Below are 27,176 nucleotides of genomic sequence, written 5' to 3' on the forward strand. Positions count from 1 at the left end.
GGGGTTTTCTTTAAGTATGAGTGGGATCCCTGCCTGTTGCACTGTGCTTTTAATGGTTCCTCATCGTGTCATGATACGAGGTTCTGTGACGTTTGCAATGGGTTCACAGGAACTCCATCTGAGTGCTACTTGTCCTCTTGACTGTCCAGAAGGTAGGGCAGTCTCCTTCAGAAGACCAGGATATTTTAGAAAGTTGCGGAATGCTTTTCCATTAGTGTCTGTGAAGACCTTGGCTTTTTAGACAATCGTTATGAAATATTGTGCCATTTTCTGTGCATCTTTGGTTCCATTTTGTTAGTTTTTTTTATCAGGGGTAAGTGGTCACTGATTTTGCTTGGTCACTCTGCGTTTTGGGGATTACAAAACTGCACCACTTTGAAGGTTCAGGAGCCACCAACGGCGCCTCGCTCTGACATTGTTTCTATCTTGTCGGTGGTGTGCAAGGGTGGCAGTCGGCACTGCGGGTGTTGATCCTACGTATCGAATCGATGGGGTGCGGCCACATCATTTAGCAGGTACCACGACAAGGCACAGTGGGACTAAAGGTAACAGTAATAACCATTAAAGGCCGCACAAGCATCATTCATCCTCATAAACCAGACAGGCGAACAACAGTGACTGTCTCCCTCACACACACACAGCTACAGCACGGAAAGCAACTTTGCAAGCTTCACTGGGACAGAGATTGTATAGGCAGATATTGTATATGCAGAGCAGCTTCCGTAAAGGCTTACCTTAACCAATGTGAAAAAAAGGTCAGGATTGAATCTACTTTGTGGGGTTCAAAGAATGGTTCGATTGGCAACTAGGAAAAAGGGTTTTAAAAATGTAGATGTTGTATGGCTAAATTAAATATGTTTTGGTAGGAAATCTTGGAGCTTTATTCCAGCTCAGCAAAGTAATGCATCTTTCATATTTCCACTTTCATTAGTATATATCGTGTTACAGTTCAGTACAGCTTTAACTGTGTTTTAGAATACAATATGTCTGAATAGCGTGACCTGTTTCTAAATAATTTGAGGAACATGTTAATGTTTACATACATTCATAGTACATTAATAAAAAAAAAAGAGGTTCTGACCTGCTTTAGCAACTTGGTCCACTGGTACGCCCAGTTCTTTGGACATGTATCCCAAGACAGAGAAGATGGCGAACCCGGCCAGGATGCTGGTGATGGCATTGCCTAGAGTGACAATGAAGGTGTCCCTAGGAGACAGAGACAACACGCTTAGAGACCGCCTCAGGGGTGTCAGAACCCGATTGCGTCGCCATCTGATTAAGAAAAGTGTCTCAGCCTTTCTTGATCAAATCTAACTAAAGTTACTGAAGCTAAAGTTCTTTGTTTTCAGCTGCATCGAACATACATGTCCCTATTGGGGAACACATCTATGATTGTTGAACATCTTTGAAAGATGCATGTATGCAGCTGACTGAACAACCTTGGAAGTGACATCATTGAGAGCTTTCACTTCGAATCACTGATACCAAAATGAAGTGTTTCCGAGTCATAATCTGCATAGGCCCAGCTTCTGAGTGTGTCTTGATTCTGCAGTGATCTACCACAATGAAAGGCTGCAGGGAGCGCAGTGAACTGTAATGCTACTGACAATTCATTTTTCCTATTGGATTGACTGAAGCAAAAACCATCTGCTGCCACTTCCTCAAGCAGGAATGCTTTTCCTTATTTCTAACATTGCCTCACATACAAGCACTTCTTCTAGCTAGTCCCCTATACTTTAAGCATTTTGCAAATTGGTTTAAATTAATTAAAAGTAGCCTTAAAGCAACTCTTTTTACTAATCTTAACTGTAGCCTTTACATTTATTCATCTGTGCTAGTGTTTATGTACCTTTAATCATTGAAATATATTTCTTATAACTTTTTTTTTGTCCCAAACACTAACTTAAAATTATGGCTTATCTTTTAATATATTCTCCTATTAGTTATTTAATTAGTAATTAATTAATTAAATTACTATTTAATTTATAATTAATTAATACACCATTACCATAGCTCTACTTCGTATCCTTGACCTAACCCTTCGAGTTTTATTTGAGTAATGAGTTTAATTATAATGATTCTAAATTGTAATTATTATATTTGCATCGACTATGCCAATGCGCTGTATGTCGGTCTCCCGTGCTACCTTTTGGACAAATTGCAAGTTGTTCAGAATGCTGCCGCCCGTCTTCTACTGGATCTTCCTAAGCGCTCCAGTGTTAGGCATCGCCTGCGTAACTTTCACTCGCTGCCAGTTAAGGCGAGGATAATGTTCAAGGCTGTGACCATTGTTCATGCTGCACTTTACGAATATGGCCCTGCCTATCTCAGGAAACGTTTTCAGTTTTATACAGTCGGCAGGTTTCTTCGTTCCTCGAACATGCTTCTAGCGTCTGTTCCCAGGTTTCGTCTGAAACGTAAGGGGGGAGCTCATTGGCCTTCCTTGCTGCAACACACTGGAATTCCCTTCCTCTGGATCTGCGTAATCTTAACAATCCTTTGTTGTTTAGGAAAAAACTAAAAACTTTTCTGTTCAATTAGCCTGTCCCTAGTTTTCCCTATGTTTTGGTTCCCTGTGACTCTTGTGCTCGCGCCGGGACACTCTATTGAGTAGCTATGCGCGCTACAAATCCCCTAACATAACATAACATGTATGCTAATCAAACAGTATGTTTGAAATAACAACAAAACCCTTTACCAGCATGGCAAATACTAATTTGCCTTTTCTAATTAATTGTACACTATGTAGCCACTGCCAACAATGGACCAGCGGCAGTTTAATATCCCCTGCACACCTGAGCGGGCCTGAGAGGACTTCACCTGCTAAGGTTTCTTGGTGTGCAACCTACATTCACCTCGTCCTATGTTATTCTATGCTGTGTTATATTTGTACACAATGTTGTGCGGAACCCAGGAGAACGCAGTACGGGTTGTTTCCAAGCTGTTTGAGCCACTTCCTACAGTGCTGCATACTAGTTCCAGCCACAGGTTCTCTGCAAGGGGCTACAAGCTGTAGCACTACTCATTTGTGGATGTGTTTCAGCGCTTCCTGACACATGGTTCACTGTAGGTGAAGTCTGAAAGGAAAAACTCACCTGTAGATGTTTTGATGGAAGGTGTTGTATGATGCAAATGTCAGGAGGCCACCAAAGCCGACCCCAAGCGAGTAGAAGATCTGGAGTGCTGCTTCTATCCACACCTGCCATGATGGAGCACGGAGGCAAAGGAGGGCAATAGAACAAGAAAAAACGAAAGCCATTTGTGCACCGTCCAACCTGAATCATCCTTATGAGCACCGCTGCGGCCAAATCACTAACAGAGAGGACACCACCTGGAAAAGATGAACATGAGGTCCCAACTTTGAGCCCAGATGTTTATTCTCCACGAACATGCAGATGGCATTCCCATCCAAGTAAAGGCCCCACAGAAGCAGAGATCTGAGGACCCCTAAGCCCAGGAAGCATGGTTGAAAGTGAACAAACTGCCCCTAGCTGACTAAGATGGTGGATGCTCAGTGTACAACACCCTGTGAGAAATCTTCTGCAGGAATATGAATACCATGGCCATGTACATTCTAATATATCTTGAGGAACACTTTAAATGGTCATTTTGCATGAACTTGCAAACTGCCTGGTCTAGAGTGCAATATTTACTCCGTCATGGCAACAAAGTAAAATACTCCATCGCTCTGACAGAGTACCCATATTCTGCATTTAGAGATGTCTGCCAGCCATGTGGACATCTCTAGTCATTTCAGGCACTGCTAATGTGGTGGTTCCTGTCAATGTGTTAAAAGTTTGATGGATGACTGTCAAAAATGAGGGCCACCCGTCAAACCTTTTACAAGTTTCTGCTTTTTTTAAAACAAAATCCCAAAGCAGGATTTTGTTTATTAATAAACAAAAACGAATATACCCCACTCCATAAGTGTTGTCTCCTATGGTGTGGGACATATACTTTTTTTACTGTCCCTCATCGCCAGAAAAAAAAATCATCCACTCCAAATTGGGTGGGTGGTATTTTATGTAAACCCTCAGACGGCTGATACTCCGTTGGGCTGTCGGAGAAATATGTCAGAGATGGAGCTGGAGTAGGCGCCATCACTGACATACGGACTAATGGTTTGGGGGAGAGTGGGCACTTTGTCATAGCTGTGATGGAATACCCTCTCCGCCATACTCTAAATCAGACCCAGTGTCACTCACCCATAAGGTGGATGGCTCTGCCTCATGACATGAGACCAGAAGAATGACTGTCTGCAAAACGGCTTGCTATCTGGCCGCTTTTTAACTGCCATGGCCTAGCCTGTATTTCTAATTCCAGGCCAGTAAAAATAGTAATAAAAGTAGTGAAATCAAGTATCTTTCCTTCCAAAGATAAACCTAATACAGCAAACACATAACTAAATCATTTAGAAAATACGTGAGAGCTTCCTAAACTGTTTCAGAATGAGTATTAAAACAAACGGAGGAATGAATAATTACAGCATTAGAAAACAATCCTGATAATTTTACATACATTCTTTTTTCACCTGGAAACAGATGGCTGTACCAGAATAGTAAACAAATAGCTGGTATCTTTTTCTAAGAAAGTTGGCATCCCTATCTGCAAATCAATTTCATGTCTCCCACTGAAAGGTTGCTGCTTAGATCTCTAAAACTCTTTTTGACCATGTCAAAGGGTTTTCTTATAATAGTATTAGTAAATAGCAAGTATGTGAAGCTGATTGAATTTCTTTTAACATTTTATTAGCATTTACCTCGATTTCAAAATGGCTGACTCAACTTGAAGCCATCTTTCTGCACACAGTCACCTGTTTTCCCTTCTGCTTCACCCAGCATACAGATTATTAATGCATAAGCAACTTTGTAAACAAAGTTTTGAGAAGCAATCTCACTTTCTCAGGTATCCAATGAAATTTCTTTCCTTTAGAGCCCTGTAGCACACTCTTCCTCTGAAAGTGAATTTTCCAAGTTCTCACCTATTGGGACCACAGTGTGAGTCTATTGGACCAATGAGGTGCCTGGAGAGCACCAGAGATGGAAACTGCAATATGTGAGTCTGTGAAGTAATGTTCAGAATGTGAGCTCAGAAACTGTATTGTTCTCTCTCTAAGGTGATTGGTTTAAACCATGTGACTCTTGCACAATTATACCGAATTTATCACTTCCATTGTATTATGTACAATAAAAGAAGCTCCTTTTTGGGGGTTTTGGGCTCATCCTCCCTGGACCTTCCAGAGGCAGCACCATGTCAGTATGACCTCTGATTTATAACTGATTTGTTTTTTAGACCTGAACTATATCATTTTCTGCTTATTAATTCCCTGCATGTTATTCTGAGCTTCATGTTACTTCTAGATTTAAACAATAAATTGACTAATTTTAGCCATTTATTTTTCCAATTATAATCATTTGAATCATTTTCATTGTAAAGCCTAATATGCTTTACAGGTGGCATTGTAATTGTGTGGACGAGATACAGATGAGGAGCAACACAATCCTATAGGATTAACTAGCACACCTCCAGGTCCACCAGAAGAGCTTTAAACTGACAATATTAACATGATATTCTCAATATGTCCTCATCTGAGAAAGGAGTGGTATGTGTTAGGAGAAACAAGAAAAGAAGGCAGAAATCTTACACATAAAAATATGGCAGCCATCTTTGCACAGGTACACTTCAACATAGTATCATTTACTTCACCTGTCACCCAGCAACCCCTTGTCAATAAATATTTCTTCAGGAAATAAAGAGATATGCCATCACTAATCCAAAAAGTTTAGGATGGAACTCAGCAAACTATTTAGGTTTAAAATGGCAAATGAATGTATATTATGAAATGAAATTATATGTTATGATATGAAATTGAAAAATCACTCAATGTGGCTGGCAAGCATAGGTAAGTAGTGTGGCTTCTTTCAAAACAACAACTTCTCTTTGATTTCTGACTCTCTGCTTTAGCTAATTAAAATAATTGTTTTGAGAACTCAGAAACTGTATCCCCTTCTTGTGCATGTGAATGCGGATTTGCGCCAGCAGATTTGCGTATCAGAGACTCCTTAGAATCATTGATAGACCAGGTGTGAATGCTTCACCAATCAGTCCCCATAGAATGTTCAACTTCAAACTTATTTGGTGATTTTCTATGCTGGCTGTCTTGTTTTCAGAAATATTACGGTCTGATCAAGTCCCTTTCATCTGGTAGGAAGCTAATTTGGTCGTCATACATAAATAAATATTGGCAAGGCCAAAAGGTCTACCTTTTGCAAGCTGACGCCATGGAATTTTATTTTGATTTTTGTACTGCAAAAACCACCTAAATATGGTCCTTTGAGAGCATTAGCAATTTTTCAAATTACCAGTGTGTGTTCATCACAGTAGGCAGGAGTACGTAGAACAGGAATAAATACAGTTTTAGTTTCAATGCACATGACAGGAAGATATGATTTTTAATGGGCCAACAGAAGGTATGTCTATTGCCTGTAGCCATGTTGCACAGCATATAGCGAGCTGCACAGTATGGCTAAAATCATTGGCAGAGTCTATAGGTCCCGGACACAAGACCTAATGGCTTTGTCAATGCTTGTTACTTTCTAATCATGAATCCGTTTCTGCTTCTATTGCCCTAGATTGAACACCACCTGGTCGGGGCAAATAGATATTTCTCCAAGGGACCAACTCCTACTCTCTGAGATGCACACCCAAATCGAGGAATGTGTTCAGGAAAGAGGGCAGTTAAGCCCAGATGAAGGCCCTGACACCTTGTTAGAGGGTGCAGCAAGGTGACCTCTACAAGTGGATCAAAATAACCCCCATACTTTTACATCTACCCTTGGGGACCTCCACCAGTAGGTAGCTTCAGCACAGATTCTTCGTCAATCCCCTCTACATATGTTATCTTATGTTACATTATGATAAATTATGTTATGTATTGTTATGTTATGTGTATTTGTAAAACGCGCTATCATTCGCAAGGGTATCCTGGCGCTATTCAAGTGTATGTGCCAAGGGTAGGTTGGTTAATTGAAAAGGCAGGTCTACAGCTTCTTGCGCAATTTAGGAAGAGTGGAGTAGGCTCTGATGTGGAGAGGGAGGTCATTCCATGCTTTTGGAGCAGTGTAATAGACTGCCTGTCCTTCTGATCTGGTTCTGTGTATGTGTGGGATGTGTGCCAGTAGGAGTCTTGAGGAGCTGAGGTGTCTGGGTGGTTGGTGAAAGGAGAAGAAACTGTTCAGATTGGGGGGGCTTAAGTTGTGTAGCAAAAGCCACACAATTGATGGACGGAATGCAGAACCAATCAAAACATTCACCCCCAGTCAAGGGATCTGGGTTAAATCCATCATTCTTTTGCTCACCATGCCACCCCTGTTTAGACCCGGCCATATGCAACTCAGTCTAAGCCATGTGCCTCATGGGAACAGTCCAGCCCGAACTGCCAAGCCATGTCTTCCCTGGACCAGAAACAAGCATCCTGGGACCGGTTTCGGGCTAATAGCCCTCATCAGCCAGGCTAGCTTGAATTCAGTGGCAAAGTGAGCAAGGGACCCACGTCTGGGCATACCCTGCCAACTTAGGGTAAACAAAGCAAACACAAGTTGTGTAGTGCATTGACTGTGTGTGTGTGAGGAGCTTGAAATGAGTGAGTTTGTGTATCAGGGGCCAATGGAGTTCCCTGTGGTGTGGTGTAATGTGAGTTCTGTGCATACAAGCTTTTTCACCATACAATCCTTCCGACTCATCAGCCGCAATCTTGTCATTATGATAAACCACCTTAAGAACTCCCCAACCTTAGGGTAGTAACTCTCATTCGGATCTTTCATACAAGTGCAAGGAGGGGCCCAGTGATGAAGCATGCCACCCGACTAATGGTGTAGGGCCTTTCATCCTGAATATTATAGTATCTTCCACCTTCCTTTCCCTTTAGGCAAACAGCACTGTATGAGGAACTAGTTTCCTAGGGAGGAGACCTGTTGTTTAGTTGTTGGTAGGAGGGATGCAGGATCTGGTTTCATGATGAACTATTTTTAATAGTTCATACAACGAAGTTGAAGCTCTCTCTATTTTTATATACTGTTTGTTGCATATTATTCTTCTAGTTGTAAATAATTTAAACTCGTAAAAACAAATTGTTAATATTAATAATTGCATAGAACACATAATACAATTAAGAAGGAAATAGAAATTCATTCTTCCTCATCATCACTTGCTAAATTATTACCTCCAAAGAATGAGAAACCTAGACCGCTGACTCACATGCAGCTTTGAGCTCTTTTCCGTTGGCTATTACAAAGCATCCTTGTATACCATTTTCTTGTCGTGGATTATCATTGAATTTGCGATGAACAAGGCGTTATTATGAATCAACCATGTTTTGCTGTTTCTCCCCCTTACCACACATGGATCCAATTAGGGGAAATGTATGCTTCGCCTACTACACTTTATCTGTCATAGACAACCTATATGATCTTTTACACATTCACTTGTTCATTTCATTTCATGTAATTTAGGTGGTTTGGAGTGGAGTTGCACCTGTAGTTACCTCCAAGTAAGACCTTACACTTTAAATAGCACATTTGATTAACTTCAATTTTTACAATCTTATATCTATTTTTATGTTTACTTCCGTTAAAAAATTTTATAATTTTTTTGTAACATCTAGTATCATACAATAACATTGGCCATGAGTATGTCTGACTTACAAATTGCCTTCTCATTTCTTCCCATGTCTTGCTTATTCAACATCTGCACCATATTTGCAGTTAATTCAAGAGCCAGAGAAAACTAAACATTTGCCGATAAAAATTTCAAATGATAGAATATTGAGAAACATTTCAAACCGATGAGTGTGTGTCGACAATAAAAATTTCCAAATTAATTTGCCGTGTGACGGGAATGCCTTTGACCGCACGTACGAAGGGAGCATAAAGGAGAGATGCTCTCCTACCCCGTGGCTAACTTCGCCTGATTCATTTCTAGCAGTCACGGAGGTAATCGAATGACTGGAGCTGAATAAATAAATTGTTTTCAGCAAATCATCTACGTATATATAAAAAATATGTTATCCTATGCATTGATAACTGCTATGCTCGTTCTCCTTCATGTGATTGGAAATTGTTTGTTGGGATGCTCAGTTAAATTTTATATCCTGAAGATGACCGTGTAGTTGTAATAATGGTTGAAACGCCGTCAACGCAATTGTGGCCTCAATTAATGAAGGATACATTGTTTTGTTTGTTGTAGTTTCAGTGTTGTTCTGAAACTCCTTCTCCTATGTAACCTCTTTCTGTCTGGCACTTGTCTGGTTCTGTATTTTATCAAATGTTATATATACCAGCTTATATTTCTGAGCTCTTTGATATTACATATATTTATATTGAATACATTGTGTATGTTTTTCTCGATTTTTCCTTTATGGGCCGTTTCTTTATACTTTTTCACTTTTATGTGTGCACTGCTGCGTTTTCTTGTCTTAATTAATTGTTCAATATTGATTATTGTTTGTGTAATTGTAATTTTTCAAACACTTTTGAACCACTGTTTGGATTAAATAAAGATAATAAAAGCTTAGCATTGTGTCTAAGGGTGGGCGATAAATTCCACCCCGCCGGTGGAGTTCATGGAGTTGTGCCCACGAGTTCGGCAAAACTCTACCAACTGCGGTGTGACAGAGTTTGTTCTCGCGCTTGGCCCGCCAACATTAAGTTAGCGACCACGAGCGAGAATAGTCATCCCCTAGCATGAATATCGGGTGCTGGGATTGCATCTGGTAAGAATTTCACAATGCGAGCGGTCGCCGGAGTCGCGACCAGTCTGAGAAAGCTGCTGCTCAGGTAGAAAATCTACTCGAGTGGCAGCAAAAAAGCAGCACCTTCTGGTGGGCTGTGTGGTTCCATTTGTGCTGATTTTGCAGAACGGATCATGCTTCCGGTACTAAAAATCAGCGCAACATGCAGATTCCACTTGCACAAAGTACTCTGTGGAATCTCGCTGAGCTTTTATGTAACTCTGCGGAATTCCGCAGAGTGGAACTTTGCAAGTTCCGCTCACCCTTATTTGTATCTCACAGTTATGGATCTCTGTCTATGAGACTTTAATTTTGGTGCACATTAGTTATAAAGGGACATTTCTAAAGTATGTTAAGGTTCATAGAGACCCACAACATGATGCTGCTAATTTTTTTTAAAGTTCAAGGTATGGGAACATGGTTTTGTGTTACAGCTCTTTGATGACAGTTCATAAAAATCACTGTTCTATGTTAGGGTTGTATCTTATGAACTGTGGTAGGAAAAGGAACTCTATGACAAAAGCAGTAATCCACTCAGCTATAAACATAAAATACAGATCTGCACAGTACTTTGCAGCAGGCATATTAACCCTCTCCACTACTTTATGGTGAGTCAAAACTGCCATTAGATAAAACTCTGATCTCTTTCTCTAGGAGGAACATTCATTTCAAGAGTTATCTTGTCATTTTATTGCTGCCTGAAAGGTGGATGCACAAGGAACTCTGCAGCAGGTGCTTTTAAATTGCATGTTATTCACAGTTCCCCCTAAGGTCAGCGCCCCCCCTCTCCAGGTAAGCGCTCAGTGCGGCCGCACCGGCTTCACTGCCTAAAGCAGACCCTGAGTTGCTAGTTCATGAGACAGTGGGAGTATGATGAATAGAGAGGTGAGCGAACATGGAGGTAGAGGGAACCAATGACACCATGTACATTGAATAGCTCACCTTTGAGGTTAGCAGGTGATCAAACTTGGGCGTGAGGTAGAACTTGATTCCTATCCAAGCTCCATCCAGCGTTACTCCACGAATCAAGAGCATGATGAGGATGAGGTAGGGGAACGTTGCTGTAAAATACACAACCTGTGGAGACAGTGTCCAGAGCTCAGGAAACTAAGAACAATACAAGTACAATGCCATCCCCCAGAACTATTAGCATCTGCAGTTCACTGATTAATCCCTCATACATATTGAGTAAGCATTTCACCATCAGAGGGCTACCGAAGAGAAATGTATGCAGCCAAACCTCACTCGCTCACAAATCCCACATATGGAATAAATATTGACGCCTAAAATCCTCACTCCAGCAGCTCTGCGTCTTCACAGTCCATGCACTCATCCGTCTTGTACACAAAGAAAATCTTACAGCATTGCTATCACAATCACTCCGTCTTAGTGCCTTGCTCACGCATGTTTTCTTACTCTTATCCACTCACTCCACTTTCTCTTGCTTACTCCTGTGCACTCATTTTCTCACTTTCTTAATTGTGCACATATTTTATCACTCTCATTTTTAGTTGCACACGCCAATGTGCATGAAGACGCGTCAATCACACACTCACTCACTCAATGGCTCATTCATCTAGGCACAGGTGAGCAACAGTCTAAGAGCAGGGCTCAGAAACGCCAGAAAATCAAAGGGGTTTCTGACACTTAGGGCCTAATTTATACCTTGAAGGAATGGATGCTCCATCACAATGGTGACGGAGTATCCATACTACCAAGACTGTGGTCTGCTCAACCAATTTAAATGTGGGCAGACCTTTGGTTTAATCACAGTGGAGGTAACCCTGTCACCGCTGTATTAAACCCCTCTGATGGCCCGACAGAGTAAGAGCAGTCGGAGGTTGACATCTAGTCTAGATAGGCGGAATTAGAGGTACGTTTTCACTGCCAGTCAGCCAGTGCTTAATTTGTAAATATAAAAAATAAATTGCCTGGGGCCCTTGTCAGGAGGCCACTTCTGCTTGCACCAACCATTGCCACTCTCAGCTCTGCCAATTACAGTAACAACACAACTACTAACCATCACACTCCTACAAGTGTGATAATTCTGAATATTCCAGGTCCCCAAAGCTATAAGAATGGTTCGTCGGCAGGTACTGGTAATTTTTAAGGTATATTGAATTGATAAACAAATATTGTTGTGCTTATCTCTAAATTAGACAAACAGCGCCACCATCTGCAAAACTGCCATAAGTGATGCATTGACAATTAAGTGCTGGTGCCGAGCATTGGAAACCACAGCTCAAATTAAGCAATGCGATCACCGCCAGGAAAAAACCCTGGCAGAAAAGAGCAGTGAAAATTACAAAATGCTCCCTTCACCCTCCGATACCCTGACTGTCAATAATCTGTACCGCAAATTATAAATCACCCCAAAGTGACTTCCCTGTCAAAAATTTCACATCACCACAGAAGTACTGCCACGCCACTGACCCAGGACATCAGGTGAAGTACAGATAGTGTAAGGAGTATCTGAATCCATAAGACTCACAACCACATCATGTGGAAAGCAGGCTACCCTCGCATTTATACTTTGAACCAATCATTTTCTGAATACAATCGCCATGACAAAACAATTGCTTTCTACAGGCTTTGGAGCAGCGGTGGCTCCTCCGCTATGGAGGAGGAGCGTGGCCCCCCCAAACGGCAGGAAAGGAAAAATAAAAACACACTTGTTTTATTTCTCCTTTCCTGCCGAGTCTTGGGGGCGGGGCCTGGTGGGGTGACAGCACAGAGGGGAGTGGTAGTGAACTCCCTTCACTGTGCCTGACGGATTGGACGGCCGTCTCAGGCTGGCCAAACCTTCATGCGCAGTGATGCTCTCTCCATCCCCAGCTGCATTGATGGGTTGGAGAGAGCAGGCACAGAGTCTGTCCTGAAGCGCTAATCGAGAGCTTTTAGGCCCATTCTGAAGCTGCTCTCATGCCAGAGCAGCTTCAGGATAGGCCGCTGTGCAGGCTGAGATCCTGTGACTGAAGAAGAGGAGCAGAGGAATGCAATGCGGGGGGTGGCTGGCTGAAGGTAAGTTTAAAAATGTATATATTATTTTGTATTTTGCCCCCTTCCTTTGTGGCCCCTATGCCGTCCCTCACACCCCACTGTCCACCCCGCCACTCATAGCAAACACCGGCCGCTACTGCCTTGGAGGTGGGGATACTCTTGCACAAGTCAGACATAGGAAGCTGAAATGACTCACTAAGGAAGAAACGTGAGGCTTCACATGTGGCCTAATATTGCACAATTTACAGGGCTGGTGGTTTATATAAAGGCCAGGAGTGGGGATGTTATAGAAAGTACATCAATCCTACCTTTCCCGATGATTTGACTCCCTTCAAGATGCAGAGGTACACGATGACCCAAGACAGAAGCAGGCACAGGCACAGGTTCCAGCGGATGCCCCCGGGGTCTCCGATGCCCGTGCTGCCTTGCATGTGTAGAACATAGCGGCTACAATAGAAATAGACATGAAAGAGGTGTCACTGATCTCCACAGAGAAGCTGGAGGTCTCTACAACATGTTACATTGTCTTCAGTCCTACCATCTGAAATAGGAACCCAGACAGGAGGCCATGTTTTATTTCACATTTCCTGTCTTTACCATCAGCTCTTACTTCCCCCTTTTGATGACTCCATCTTGACAAGAACACTTTTTGCCTCATCAAATCGGCTCCACACAAGCCAATGGATAGAGTGCTGCTGTTTGGGGAAAGAAAGAGGCTTTGCATTTCATGTCACAACCTGTGACCACCTCTGAATGATGGTATATGTTACGTTACATCATGTCATTTCAAGCTACATTACAGAGATTTGTATAGTACTGGACTTACATTAGCATTGTCTTTCAATAGCGTCGGGTGCACTGTGCTCCTCATCATCTCCTACAAAGTTGTTGTGCCTTCCAAGACACGTGGGGGCATATTAACAAGGAACAGGAAATATTAACGCTAAGGGCGCTTAGCGTTAATTTTTTTAACGCCCGCTATCGCTGGATAATATCGCCTGGTTATCGCATTATTAACAACGCTAACCGCCTAGGCGATAAAAAATCCAGCGATAGCGGCATTTTGGGAGGTTATCGCTGGTAATGCAGCTATAAAAGTACAAGGATAGGGATATCCTTGTTGATAGCCCATGGTGGATTTAGCCATGTAATCCACCTCCCATTGGATTACATGGCTAAGTCTAAAAATTAGCAGGCGTAAAAAAGCAGCGTTAACCGCGGTTAGCGCTGCTTTTTTTGTCTCTAACAGGGTTAGCGTGAAGCTTGATAATAGGAGAAATGTCGCTAAGCGACATTTCTCTTATTATTTTGCTCTGGAACACCCACTTTGCATCTCATTAGAGATGCAAAGGGAAGCGTAATGAAAAAGGGTGCTAACATGCGATTTTGCATGTTAGCACCCTGTTGTTGATAGGGCGATATTTGTATCTCCGCTTCTTTGGCTTTTAAAGCCAAAAAAGCAGAGATAAAGCCCTTGTTAATATGCCCCGTGGTTCTTTCTACTGTCCAGTCTTGAGTATTTGCGTGATGCAAGAATTAAGGGCTCAGTGCCTAATTTGAGTCTGTGGTTGCTGGTGGTAGCCACAGCACAAATTTTTGGAGACCGTCACTTATTTTTCCTCATTCCACATTGACTGAGCGCAAAAGAGTGAAAAACAAAAACAGGGCAAAGAGGAAAGAATAGACAGACGGCAAACCGTCACAAAGGAAGAAAAGAAGGAACCTGCAAGAGTGCAATAAAGGGCAGGGTGTCTCCGCTATGGATCAAAGAGGCACGGGGTGGATTCAAGAATGTGCAATCAGCACACCTACATTTAATAGTGCTGGCAACAGGCTTCTGAGCAGAGCTTTGGGCACAGGCACTCATTCTTTTACAAATTAAGCTCAGATTAAGGTTAATTTTACTGATAATTACTGGAGTGATTATCGCCTCAGACGTTATATGTTAGATTTGCTGTATCTTCAAAATAAATTGCCATCTAACTGGCCGGGGCTGACATTCTTGTCTCCTCCAAGAGATGCAGTGCCCACGTCTAGCCTTTGCTGCTTCCTCAGCCGCAGTGACCCTCTCTAGCTATTGTTGCCGTTTTTGTGCATTCTATACTTTTGTGCATTATCAATAATGTGCAGAATGTGGTTTTATTCTTGTATACATTGCAGTGATTGTAGTGCATTTGAAACAAATTTGTTATGACTTGTAAAAGTGTGTTTTTCAGGATCATGTTAACTAGGATTCAGTTTAGGCCTTGGGCAATCTTGTTTAAAATGGGTGTCTCCTCCTGCATGTGCAGTGCTCATTATTTCTGCAGCACACAGTCAAGCAGAGTCAGGTTTGTTTATTTCCATTGAAGTTGTTCTTGCTGTTCTCAAAGAAAACCTTCCAATGTGGTCACAATGTTTAGTTCCCCAAGGCCGTTCCTCTAGCTCACTGTATCCCATTCATTCTCAATAGTTGCTGTTTTTCATGTAACTAGTTTGTTCTGCCATTTCTAGATTACATTAGCATAGAGTGGGCAGAATCAATATTCATGCAGTGGGACAGTGGTTAGATGCTAAGGCAATATGACGTTTTATAGAACTGTGCTCTGATATGCTGAGTATAATTCTCTTGCTCACACCATGATGATTTAGTAGAATTTTATGATTTCCTCCGAATTAAAATTGTATGTAAACCAGTGGTTTTGGGGGTGAACTAGAAAACATTCTGATGCCACTAGGGATGCCATCTGTTTCCTTATTGATTTTGCTGCTCATTTGGGACTTAAACCTTTTCTTATTTTGTACATTATCCAGTATTGCTTTATTTTCTGAATGCCTTCATGGCAATGGCTTTATGCCTTTGAATTTATGATTTCTGTACCACACCTTTTGCATAGTTGTAATAAATCTTTTTCAAACAATATTACTGCCCTAAAACTCAGTTATTGAACCCGTTCTGACTTAATTGGCTGTATTTTTGATATGCTGTGCCTTATCTCGGGGGCACATTCTCACGTGAAATTGAGATTTAACACCTTCAAAGATTCATCCTCCCGTGGGTATGCTGCTGAGGTCATATTTTGGATCTATGGTCATCATCTCTCACCAGGTATGGCTTATAGGAACCGAAAGCGGAAAACCACAACTTCAAAAATCCTTTATCTCTCTTCAGTAGTTCTGGACTGCAAGGCGCTTCTTCTGTAACTCATTGAAACGGGCAATGACCACAGCAAAGAGACAAGAAAGCTATGACCGAGAGATCCACAAGAAAAGAAAATTGTATACGAGTCAAAGCCCAAAAAAGTGAGGTACAACCTACCATGATCGAAAGGTGTGATGGGGCCTGCCAAAGGGCCCTGAAAATGGGCAGCTAACTTAGTCAGGAGGTTACATTTTGACGAGAAAGAGCAAGAAAACCAAACTGGGAACTCTGAAAATAAATTCTCCTAGAGTCAGACTGTAGATCTTTGAATAAATGAAGAAGGGACAGTTCTGAAGATATCACGGAACAGTTCAAGCAAAGGTTTTCAATTAGTCAGAGGTTGAAGAGTCTTTCCTCTTGTGAAATATATTTCAGAGCGAACTTAAGAGCACTGCTCCACTTCTCCAAGACACTCATTCTAGTTCCTGAAAACAGCAGCCGCAGCATATTGATCACCCTGAGAACTTACCGACCTTATCAGCCCTGCAAGAGTTTCTCTTTCTGATCTTCTAACATACACTCTGGGAGAATTGAACCAGGATCTCTACTCCAGAGATGGGTATTAGCTTCAAGGGAGGAGGGAGTGATGCTACTCCTGGGACGCTGATGGAAGGTGCTGCTACATATGTTGTATCCTTTCCCAGGGGAGACCACTGGATCACCTGTCAGGAGTGCACAACAATGCCATCCGGGCAAGCAGGAGTACAAGTCAGGCACTCTTTCAGATGCAGGTGGAATTCCCACTTTCGTGCAGATACATCTGCATTTCATCCTTTGAAATAATTAAGCAAAGAGTGAGAAAGCTGGTGGGGTGCATGCGGAGAGTGCTCCGTCTATGCTCTATGCTCCCTGAAAGTGGCCGAGGCGCTGGGTCTCTCTCTCTCCTGCTGCCTTTGTGGTGACCAAGTGGAGCTTCTGCTTTCTGCCTTCTACCCTGGCCTTTTGGTCCTGCACATTGCACCACTGCACCTTACTCCCTGCACTGTACAGCACCTCTTGGGGCTATTTGCTAGTGCTGTCTGCCTAATGGCTGCTCGTGGGAGCTGAGAAACCATGCTCTGTTGCAGCTATAAAATTAGATTATGTTTGGAGGCGACAAAGCATTCTAAAGCCAAGTGGGTAAAAAGGGAGTAGCTTGGAAACCTAGGAAACCTAAGAATTAATGTATCAAAGGTACCACTATGGAAATAAGCATTTCTTGTTAAAAGAAACCTCTTTTTATAAGCATTTCAATATAAAATTGCTATTCACTGACAGTCCCATGAATCTCTTTAACACTATAACATCCCATTTCCAGTCGTTCCACGTTTCTCCCCTCCTACACAAAACTGACAGTGCTCACAGGGGTGGCGTGGTAATTTGTTTCCCCTTCTACATTCGCTGGGGAAAGGTAGGCATAAATGTTCCCTCTATATTCGTTCCAACATCCCCAAATCTTCACCTATTTCTGGGGGCAGCCCCGCCCCTCATAAACTGCTCTCTCAGCCAACAAACACCAGTTTATGTCTTTCTTCCAATTTCCTCATTGTGGTACTTGTTCCACTCCCCACAATCATGCAATATTCTGCTTAGCCACCACTAAGCCCAGGGTAGTTCATATGCGTTGCATACGAGTCAGATCTGTTTTGCCCCAGACGTTAGGTAGATACCACTTTGTAGAAGCATGCACTGCCAATGCATACACATCGCTCATACATGTCACTACAGACTTTCAAAATCTGTGCACCATGGGGTAGAGCCACACTATATGAAGGAATGTGTCAACCTGTCCACATCCGCGTTGACAGCAAGCTCATTTTGACCATCATATCCTGAGCATAGCAGGCAACGTGAAGAACTTTAAGTTGTATTAAGCAAAACCTCGATCGTATAGCTACCTCCCTCAGAGACGCCAGGGCCTCCTCCCATTCATCCTCTTCCCGGCTGCCCAGGTCCTGGATTAATCTCCCTTCCAAATGCAGCAGGGTCCCAGGAGTGTTGTATATCCTTTTTTATATGTTAGGGATGTGGCCTTTAGGGGCATATATTCATCTATCAGCCCGTCCTCCAAGGGCGAGGACTCAGGGATTGCCACTCCCTTAGGCAACACGGCCATAAGTGAGTGTAGCACCTGTTTATAATACCCGCCACGTTCCAGGATGTTACTTTAAGCATGTTAGCTTGCCCCTTGCTGACCTCATTATTTTTAATGGGTACTTGGGTATTGTACGGTAGAGCTCTCACTGTAATATACCCCTGTAATAATTAAAGATGTCTCGTAGACAGGTTACGTAGAACAGATTGTAGGTTTATTGGTTAGCCATAAAGTCCATGTAGATCTCATGTAAGGCCTCAGCTAGGCCCCAGTAAAGCCCCTGTAAAGCCCCGCCAGGAGCAGCCTCCCTGCTGCTCAGCCCCATCTCTCCAACTGCCAACTCCTCCAGTCCCCCACACTCAACATTCCAAGTGACATCACTCATGGCTGAGCAGCAAGGAACAGGACAGCAATGAGGAAGATGTACAACAACAACAATAGATTATAGCACATCTCCCTTCCTTAGAAAAACAAGCAAAAGATATGCATTGAATCAAGATAGCACAAAATACCTTTGCCTAAATGAAGTAGAAATAAAAAGAAAGTACATTATGCAAATAATTATACATCAAATCAGCAAATAGTCGCCAGAAAATATCTATAACAAAAGAATAATGAACCCCATCCCCCTCCCTAGGGAAACTAATTAGATGAACCAAACAAAAACACCTCACCAAGACACATAGAACATTGAAATAGGGAAACGTACCTCCCTATGAAACTCCAAAAACTGTAATAGGGGAAAACACCTCCCTATAGGGGAAAACACCTCCCTTAGACTCATAGAACATAGAAATAGGGAAACGCACCTCCCTATGAAACTCCAAATACTGTAATAGGGGAAAACACCTCCCTATAGGGGAAAACACCTCCCTTAGACTCATAGAACATTGAAATAGGGAAACGCACTTCCCTAAGACACACAGAACATAGAAATAGGGAAACGCACCTCCCTATGAAACTCCAATACTGTAATAGGGGAAAACACCTCCCTATAGGGGAAAACACCTCCCTTAGACACAAAGAACATAGAAATAGGGAAACGCACCACCCTATGAAACTCCAAATACTGTAATAGAGGAAAACACCTCCCTATAGGGGAAAAACACCTCCCAAAGACTCTTTGAACACTGTAATAGGGAAAAACTTTCCCTATGATACTCCAAGATACCAAATCTTGTAATAGGGGAAAAACACCTCCCTAAAACTGAGAAATAGGGGAACAACCCCCTATGATCCAAAACCGGGCAATTAGCCTCAAAATTGAACACATCGCTCCACACAGCTCCACAACCCTACCAAAACAATGGGTACTTACCAGCCACTAACATGACACAACACCCTTGAACACCCTTGAACAAAAATGGAGACACACACCCTTAACCCAAGACACACCCAAAAACCCTCACGTGGGTGACTCTAGACCATCTAGGGTATCCTTTAACCCTATACAACACAGGGTCACCATCAACCCCATACAATTCAGGGCAACATAGCAAATCCAGTATGTCCTTGAACCCAAAATATACTGGCCAAACCACCATAAAATTAACTGACAATACACCCATAAATATTACATGGGAAACTAAAGACTAGGGACATCATGGGTAACTAAAAACTAAAGACATGATGGGTAACTTTGAACCCAAGAAAAACTAGCCACAAGAAGGAATTCAACAACAAATGCACAAATCCCCCAATAATAAACAGTAACCAATGTGACATTGCTGAAAATAAAGAGAAGGAAAGTCTCTGACTCCGGTGAGCGATCTCTCACCCGAGGTCCTCATCAAAGGATCCACTCAGCTGATAACATCCAAAACGTGGAACACAGGTTACCGTCCCAAAAAAACAAAAAAACTTGCCAATGTTATATGCAGCTCCAAATTAAAATAAATGTCTGCCCAAATTCTACAAACCTCAAAGGCTCTCCGAAGAGTGTAGCAACGCTGTTAAAAAAACAGGCGTGCAACGAACTGTGGAACATATGTGGGCGGCAAACATTTCCATTTCAGTAAACAAGTACAGACGTGGTTGGCAACGTGCGCTGAGACAACAGTACCACCGGTCTAAAACGCCAACCATAAAATGGCGGCACGCAGCGCACGCTGCACCGGGTGGCTCAAGGCACGCGCGTGCATTAAAGTGTGGAAGCCGCATATTGCTGCGCGAGCCGAGAGCAAGACTCGCGCTGTGAACAACGGACGAATGGCAGTTACTGGTAAGTGACTGTTCCCAACGAAAATTCCAAATGTCAGCAAGAGAAACAGAAACTGTCGCAAATGTCCCAAAAAATACTAATACTAATCCTTACGAGCCAGCTGTATGAAAGGCACACATCGGTAGGCAGAAATTCCTCTCCATAAACCGCCAATGCCACGAACTCCCGGCTGCTCACAGCTGCCTCGCACAAATGCTCCATGCGAGCATAAAGTTCAGGCAAACACTCATTGGGGCTCGACTTATGCCCCCGACAAAGGAGTGTCAGTCGGTAAACTCGCATTAAAGTTAGTCAGTCTCTCCACAGCAACGCTTGATACACCCAACACCACAACAGTCCTCTTTTGTGCGCAAAAGATCCTCCCAGGATACAAAAACACACGCTGCCAGTGTAAAATCCCCACAGCTTCCTTCTACAGGGCAAACTCCAAATACTCCAGAACAGGAGCAGGCTTTAAAATCGGCAGGCCCAGGCTAGAGCTGACCGTTCCAGATAGACAGAAATGTCCTTTGGGGAAACACTCACCCAAATTCATCATCTAGCACGTCCACGATAGGGCTGACCGATCTACTGGTCACTGGTGGGGCTTGTGGAGTGCAAAAGTACTTCTTTTTTTTTCCTTATGTGCGCTTCTTCAGTTCCAAGTTCATCCAAAGTAGGCCCTTCAGTTTCACAAGTCCAAGCTCCTTTAAGGTACACGCAGGTTCTTTAACTCGTCGCCAGTGTAATAATTAAAGATGTCTCGTAGACAGGTTACGTAGAACAGATTGTAGGTTTATTGGTTAGCCATAAAGTCCATGTAGATCTCATGTAAGGCCTCAGCTAGGCCCCAGTAAAGCCCCTGTAAAGCCCCACCAGGAGCAGCCTCCCTGCTGCTCAGCCCCATCTCTCCAACTGCCAACTCCTCCAGTCCCCCACACTCAACATTCCAAGTGACATCACTCATGGCTGAGCAGCAAGGAACAGGACAGCAATGAGGAAGATGTACAACAACAACAATAGATTATAGCAACCCCTCACTGGGCTATGGGTGTAGTCAGTTGCAAAATTCCAAATCTGAAAGTGGGGCATATGTGTTCTCAAGCAGTAATCCCAGATTGCCCAGAATACTAGGCCTCGTTGAGTCCTCCCTTAACGGTTCTGAGACTACGGATGGGAGGGGGCTATAGAAGTGCTCAAGGGGTAATGCTATAATCTGTGTGACCTTGGGTGGAGCTCTGTCTAGTTGGGCTAGAAGAGATCTCGTTACAAGAGTTGTTAAAATCTATTACCACACAATCACCCTTCATTGATTTCGGGGACAAACCCAACCACACCACCCTCCTAGCCATAATGATTTGGCTGGCCAATCGTGCACCCCCCCTGCTCGTACCGGTTGTATGATAGGTCAACCAATGGAGAGATTTGTCCATTAGTTGAGTTGTTGTTTCAACCTGGCCCTCCCTCAAGTTTGGTGCATTGCCCAGGACGATTACAAGGGTGGTAGTAGCCAGTGGATGGTGCAGACACCGGTGTGTGGTTGGCACCTGCGTCTGTATGTTTATTTTTTGCCTTGAAATATCGCCATTTCCACTCCGATGTTATTGTCTGCAAGTTGGTTAACGACCTATTGATGGTGCTGGTGGGATGTGAGTGGTAAATAATTATAGGTTCCCTCAGATTTGCAAGAAGCTCACTGGGTTGTGCAGGAGGATTTTGGCCGTGAGGAACTCCGAGTCCCTCACGTTAGCAGAGGTCCCAGCTGGAGTAAAAAGGTTGCGGCTGCGCCGCCGCGGGACTCCTGGCGCACTTTATGAGTGGCGTCTGGTGTCTGGTGACACCGAGGGGCACAGGGACTGCTGGAACTCCGAGTCCCTCACTTTATCAGAGGTCCCCGCAGGAGTGAAAAGGTTGCAGCTATGCCGCCGTGGAACTCCTGGCGCACTTTATGCATGGTGTCTGGTGGCATCGGGGGTTGCAGGGACTACTGGAACTCCGAGTCCCTCACATTAGCAGAGGTCCCAGCGGGAGTGAAAAGGTTGCGGCTACACCGCCACGGGACTCCTGGCGCCCTTTGGAGCGGATTTACAAGCCCCTTGCGACACATTTACGCTGCCGCTGCGTCACTTCTGTGACGCAGCGGCGGCGTAAATCATGCACCATGTTGCGCCATATTTACAACGTGACGCATCTAGGGAGATGCGTCACGTTGTAAACCCCTGCGCCACATGAAACCTGCGTCAGGTTTCATGTGGGCGTTCCAGCGCAGGGTGGGCGTTCCCTCGCAGGTACAGCTCGTAAAAGTGATGCAGTGAAATCTACAAGATTTCACTGAGTCACTTTTATGGCCATGCTGTGTCAAAACCTTGCGCCTGCTTGAAGCAGGCGTAAGGATTGACGGAGCATGTTAGGCATAGGGCACCCCGAGCCTTGCTGGAGCTTCGTCACGCTTGCGACATGACTCCAGCAATGCGCCGCATTTCCACCGGGGGATGCGACACGCATCTGCCCATCCATGCGCCACGGCACGCCGCATTGTAAATGTGGTGCATCAGTGGTGGCGCACAGGTGGTTTTGCGGGTCGCAAATGTTCTGGCGCATCCCTGCTGATTTGCAGAGATGCGCCAGACCTTGTAAATCTGCCCCACAATGTGCAGCGTCTGGTCTCTGGTGGTGCAGAGGGGCGCAGGGACTGCTGGAACTCCAAGTCCCTCTTGTTAGCAGAGGTACCAGCGGGAGTGAAAAGGTTGTGTCTACGCCGCCGCAGGACTTCTGGTGCACTTTATGCTTGGCGACTGGTGGCACCGAGGGGTGCAGAGACTGCTGGAACTCCGAGCCCCTCACGTTAGTAGAGGTCCCAGCGAGAGTGAAAAGGTTGCAGCTTACTCGATGCAGGACTCCTGGCACTTTATGCACGGCCTCCAGTGGTGCCGAGGCTTGCAGGGACTGCTGGAACGCCGAATCTCTCACGTTAGGAGAGGTCCCAGCGGGAGTGAAAAGGTTGCGGCTATCCCTAAGCTCTGGTACATAATGGAACAGATAGGGGTCGACCAGCTCATAATTGACTTTATTCGCCAATTGTATTCTGATGCTTCTTCACGGGTTCGTTATGGGAAGAACAGGGAATGTACCCGCCCTTTTATGATCTTAAGGGGGTTAAGGCAAGGTTGTGTCCTTGCACCGTTCCTCTTCTCCATTTATACGAACGGCGTTGAAAAAGTGTTCGCAGGCGCAACCCTGGATGTTCCTGTGTCTGACTCCCATCGGCTACCAATTATGGCCTATGCCGATGACGCCGTATGGATGGCCAGAACAGGGTTATGTCTCCAACGGCTTATATCAGCCTATGCTGCTTTTTTGCATTCATTGGACCGAAAAGTTAACCAGTCAAAATCTTTCACAATTGTTGCAGGAAGGCAAGAAAAAACACTGCACTTCGATATGGATTCAGGGAACATTTAGGTGGTTGAGTCCTTCCCTTACCTAGGGTACTTTTTGACAAAAACTAAATGTGGTCACAGCTGGTTGAAGGAAGGGCTATGGGTATGGAGAGGAGCCAAGCGGCAATAAAATCCTTCGCTAATAGGCTGGGTGCAAAACCATTAGTTTCCATTAAAAACATCTATCACGCCAAGACTAAACCAGCAGCAACCTATGGGGCGGGTGTATAGGGTATGGCACCTATCGACTCTCTTTCAACCATTGAGAATAAATATTTTAAATCGTTAACTTCCCTCTCACAATCCTACTCTAATTACGTCTTTCATACATAACTGGGTCTACCATATATTACCGATTCCATTAGATTAGCCCCGCTCCTACTGTAGCTCTCCATATTGCGCTGGGACACGGTGCCCCTCACACAAAATATAATAGGAGACATCATAAAACTGGAGAACTACACTAGGATCGGATGGCTGAACTATGTTGAAATGGAATTGACCGCCATGGGGCTGAAAGCCCTTTTTAAGGACCCAACTGTCTGTAGAAAGACGTCTAGGTAGAGGTTGGTTGATACATTTAAGCGACGGGCCCTATATATGCGCAGGGAGAGGAACCATTGCAAACAGTTGGCCTTCTTGTACCAAGTAACTCCACCTATGCCAGAGGGAGGATACTCTCACCTAGCAGATACCCCCATATCGCACCACAAATTCATCCTATTAGGATTCCACTTGAACTTGATATCACTGATGGTAGGGCATCCGAGGAGAAGATTCAAGCCCTCTGAACTGACTCTGTGCCCTGCCGATACCCAATTCCCCCAAAATGATCTTCATTTATTATTTTTCTGTGGATTTTATGAGCAGGAAAGAAAGAAATGTCCTGATTTTAAAGCGGCATAATTTTAAACTATGTCTGGTTGCATTGTACTTTTTAAAATCCCTGTCCAACTCTCTTGTCTACTTTTCAGTAGCGTCTTTCTTATGGGCATGTATGAAAAAAAGGAAACAAGTGGGCCTATAACCAGGAATTGGATTTTTTTAAATCCTTTTCTTTGATACACTCCGACATTTATTAATTGATATTTTAAACTTGCATTTCAAATAGACATAAGTGCATATGCATGGACCGCATAATGAAGTTGACTAACCACTTTTTTACTAACAGGAATTGGGACTCTACGTTAAATGTTGCTGTTTATGTATTCTTGTTTTTATGTACTTTTATGATCTTAATTGGAATAAGATTGAATAAAGTTTCTAAAGTAAAGTAAAGAGAGTCGCACCTGTAGGTAGAGATAAATCTTGGTTGGGGCAATTTGATATTCACACCGTAGCTCTACCCAGGGGATCACATCACCATTTGTCCATAAATCGTCCTGATGGGAAAGGCCAATTAAATCCCACTTATCTAATCCTAGCTGCGTTCACAGCATCCCAAATATAGACACATCACAAAGGGGTTTTGCCAGGGTGATCTTGCCCCTCCATCCCAGGGTGGTAGTAGTTGTGTGCCAAAGATTCACCACGATTGCCGTTAGGCCCTGAGTGTGTTGGGGTTTGGGCTTGCCATATAAGGCCCTAAGGTGTTCTCATGGGTGCATCATCAGTGTGTCCAAGCGATAAGACGGTTCATGTGGGCATAGGAAGACCAACTTTTAATGGTGGTTAATTCAGCCACCCAATAGTATTTTTAAATATCAGGGCGGCAGTGTGAAGCGAGGTGGTGTTGAGTGCAGTGCCCACAAGTCAGGGTGCAAGCATGCGACTCGGTGGAGGCATCAGAGGTGAGACCAGGGTTGCGATGCAAAGTGCAGAGGTGCCCTCTGCGGTGCATTCAGATCATGGAGCTGGCAGCGGCATTGTTGACGGCGTCGGGTTACGTTTTTCCTCTGTGGCAGCTGACACATCCAGTTCCAGAAACCGGTACCCAGAAGATGTTGAAGTCTTTGATTTGCCTGAGACTTCCACTGCTCACAGCTCCTCCTGTTGGGTGTCTGTCTGTTTTTCCCCTGTTTGAGGTTTGGCTTCTGTCTTTGTTTATGCCTCACATTTTGTTTTCAGTTGTTTTTTAGTGACCATGAAGCCGCGTTGGCTTCGGTATATGCTCACTAAGTTAGTTAGTCATGTGGCGAGAAAGACCTACAAGGAGGTAATGCCCTGGTTACTTACTGGTAATCTTTATTACTATGAGTGTAGTCTTCCTCGCCACACGAGCTCCAATCCCCCCTTCCCTGTTTGGCTATCGGCTTTATGTTGTTTGGGTGCTGAGGCTTGGTACATGAACAGGAAGAGACGTGGGTCGTGCCTCCTCTTGTACTAGCTCTGGGGTGAAGGAGGTCAGCCATGTTAGGGAGGGATGGGAGGACTAGAGTGCTAATTTGCATGGAGAGTTCTGTTGGGGAGCTGAAGCTCACTAAGTTAGTCATGTGGCGAGGAAGACTTATGAGGAGGTAATACGCGATACACAGAAGTCTTCTGTGCTGGCGAACTGCCCACGGTCTGGGCGGCAGGGTACCGCTGAGCAGATCTGGATGTTCTTGTTGGGCTGGCGGTGTCAGGTCGGCAGAGTACTGACAGGGGCGACCATGGTGGTGGGGAGACAGGTAAGTGAGAATTTTCTTTTTATGTAAAACACATATATGTTGTGTATGAGTACATATGTGTATGTAGGTTATGTGTACTGAGCATATTTTGTACATTGTGCATTACACCCCACCAACATACACACAACATGCAGTGTATACCTACACACACCACGACACATACATTTGATTCTGTCAAAACGGGGTGCTGGTCCATCGTGGTCAAGGTGCAGCAGGACAGGGAGGACCTCTACGACAAGGAGGACAAAATCACAGCCTGTACCCTGTACAAAGGTGAGCTTTCACCCCTTTTCCTTCCATTCTGGAGACTCGAAGTAGGAGGGATTCCCACTAGAATTCCCATAAAAACGGCCACATCCAAATCTGGACTGCGGGAATCCTGGCTGGTGCCCCTTTGCCGCCTGCTGCAGCCCATCCTGCCATAGGGATCACAGTAGTCTTTTCTCCTATTACCAGCCAACATCTAAATAGGGCGGGCGGAAAGACAGCCAAAAAAGGCTACTCCATTGCAGTCTCGCCAACATCTAAATCAGGTCCTAGGTCTAATGGTAATCCTAAACCTAACGTTAGCTCTGTCCCTGATGGGAACTTTTACAAGAGATGATGAAGTGGATGGGTGCAGACATAGACAGCTAGAAAAAAGGAATTGGTATATTGCATGAGATGCACTGTAAAGTGCACTATAAAGTGAGCAGCTGGTGCACCGTACTTTGCATCTCGTTAAGGATTTTAAAGGCCACGAGGTGGTGGCATTTTGCTGGCATTGGTCCAATGTAGTCCTTTACTTACAGTGCGCACTGCTCATGTGCTTTGCTTTGCACAGACAATGCCTACACTTCCTGTTTGATCAGATAAAAAGGGATCAGAACTTTTTGCCTTGACATG

The 27,176-nt window shown here is 44.0% G+C and overlaps 1 protein-coding gene across 1 annotated transcript in view; it reads right to left on the reverse strand.

Moving 5' to 3' along the window:
• SLC6A7 (solute carrier family 6 member 7) overlaps window positions 1-27,176 on the reverse strand; it is a 324,078-nt gene that overhangs the window by 156,930 nt on the left and 139,972 nt on the right. Inside the window, exons 5-8 of the mRNA XM_085617728.1 lie at window positions 13,096-13,234; window positions 10,730-10,864; window positions 3,096-3,199; window positions 1,082-1,206 (exon numbers count right to left, since the gene is read on the reverse strand). Of these exons, the coding sequence (XP_085473854.1) occupies window positions 1,082-1,206; window positions 3,096-3,199; window positions 10,730-10,864; window positions 13,096-13,234 (503 nt within the window). The remainder of the gene's footprint in view (window positions 1-1,081; window positions 1,207-3,095; window positions 3,200-10,729; window positions 10,865-13,095; window positions 13,235-27,176) is intronic.

The sequence above is a fragment of the Triturus cristatus genome, chromosome 7, assembly GCF_964204655.1.
Source record: "Triturus cristatus chromosome 7, aTriCri1.1, whole genome shotgun sequence".
In the NCBI taxonomy this organism is placed as follows: domain Eukaryota; kingdom Metazoa; phylum Chordata; class Amphibia; order Caudata; family Salamandridae; genus Triturus; species Triturus cristatus.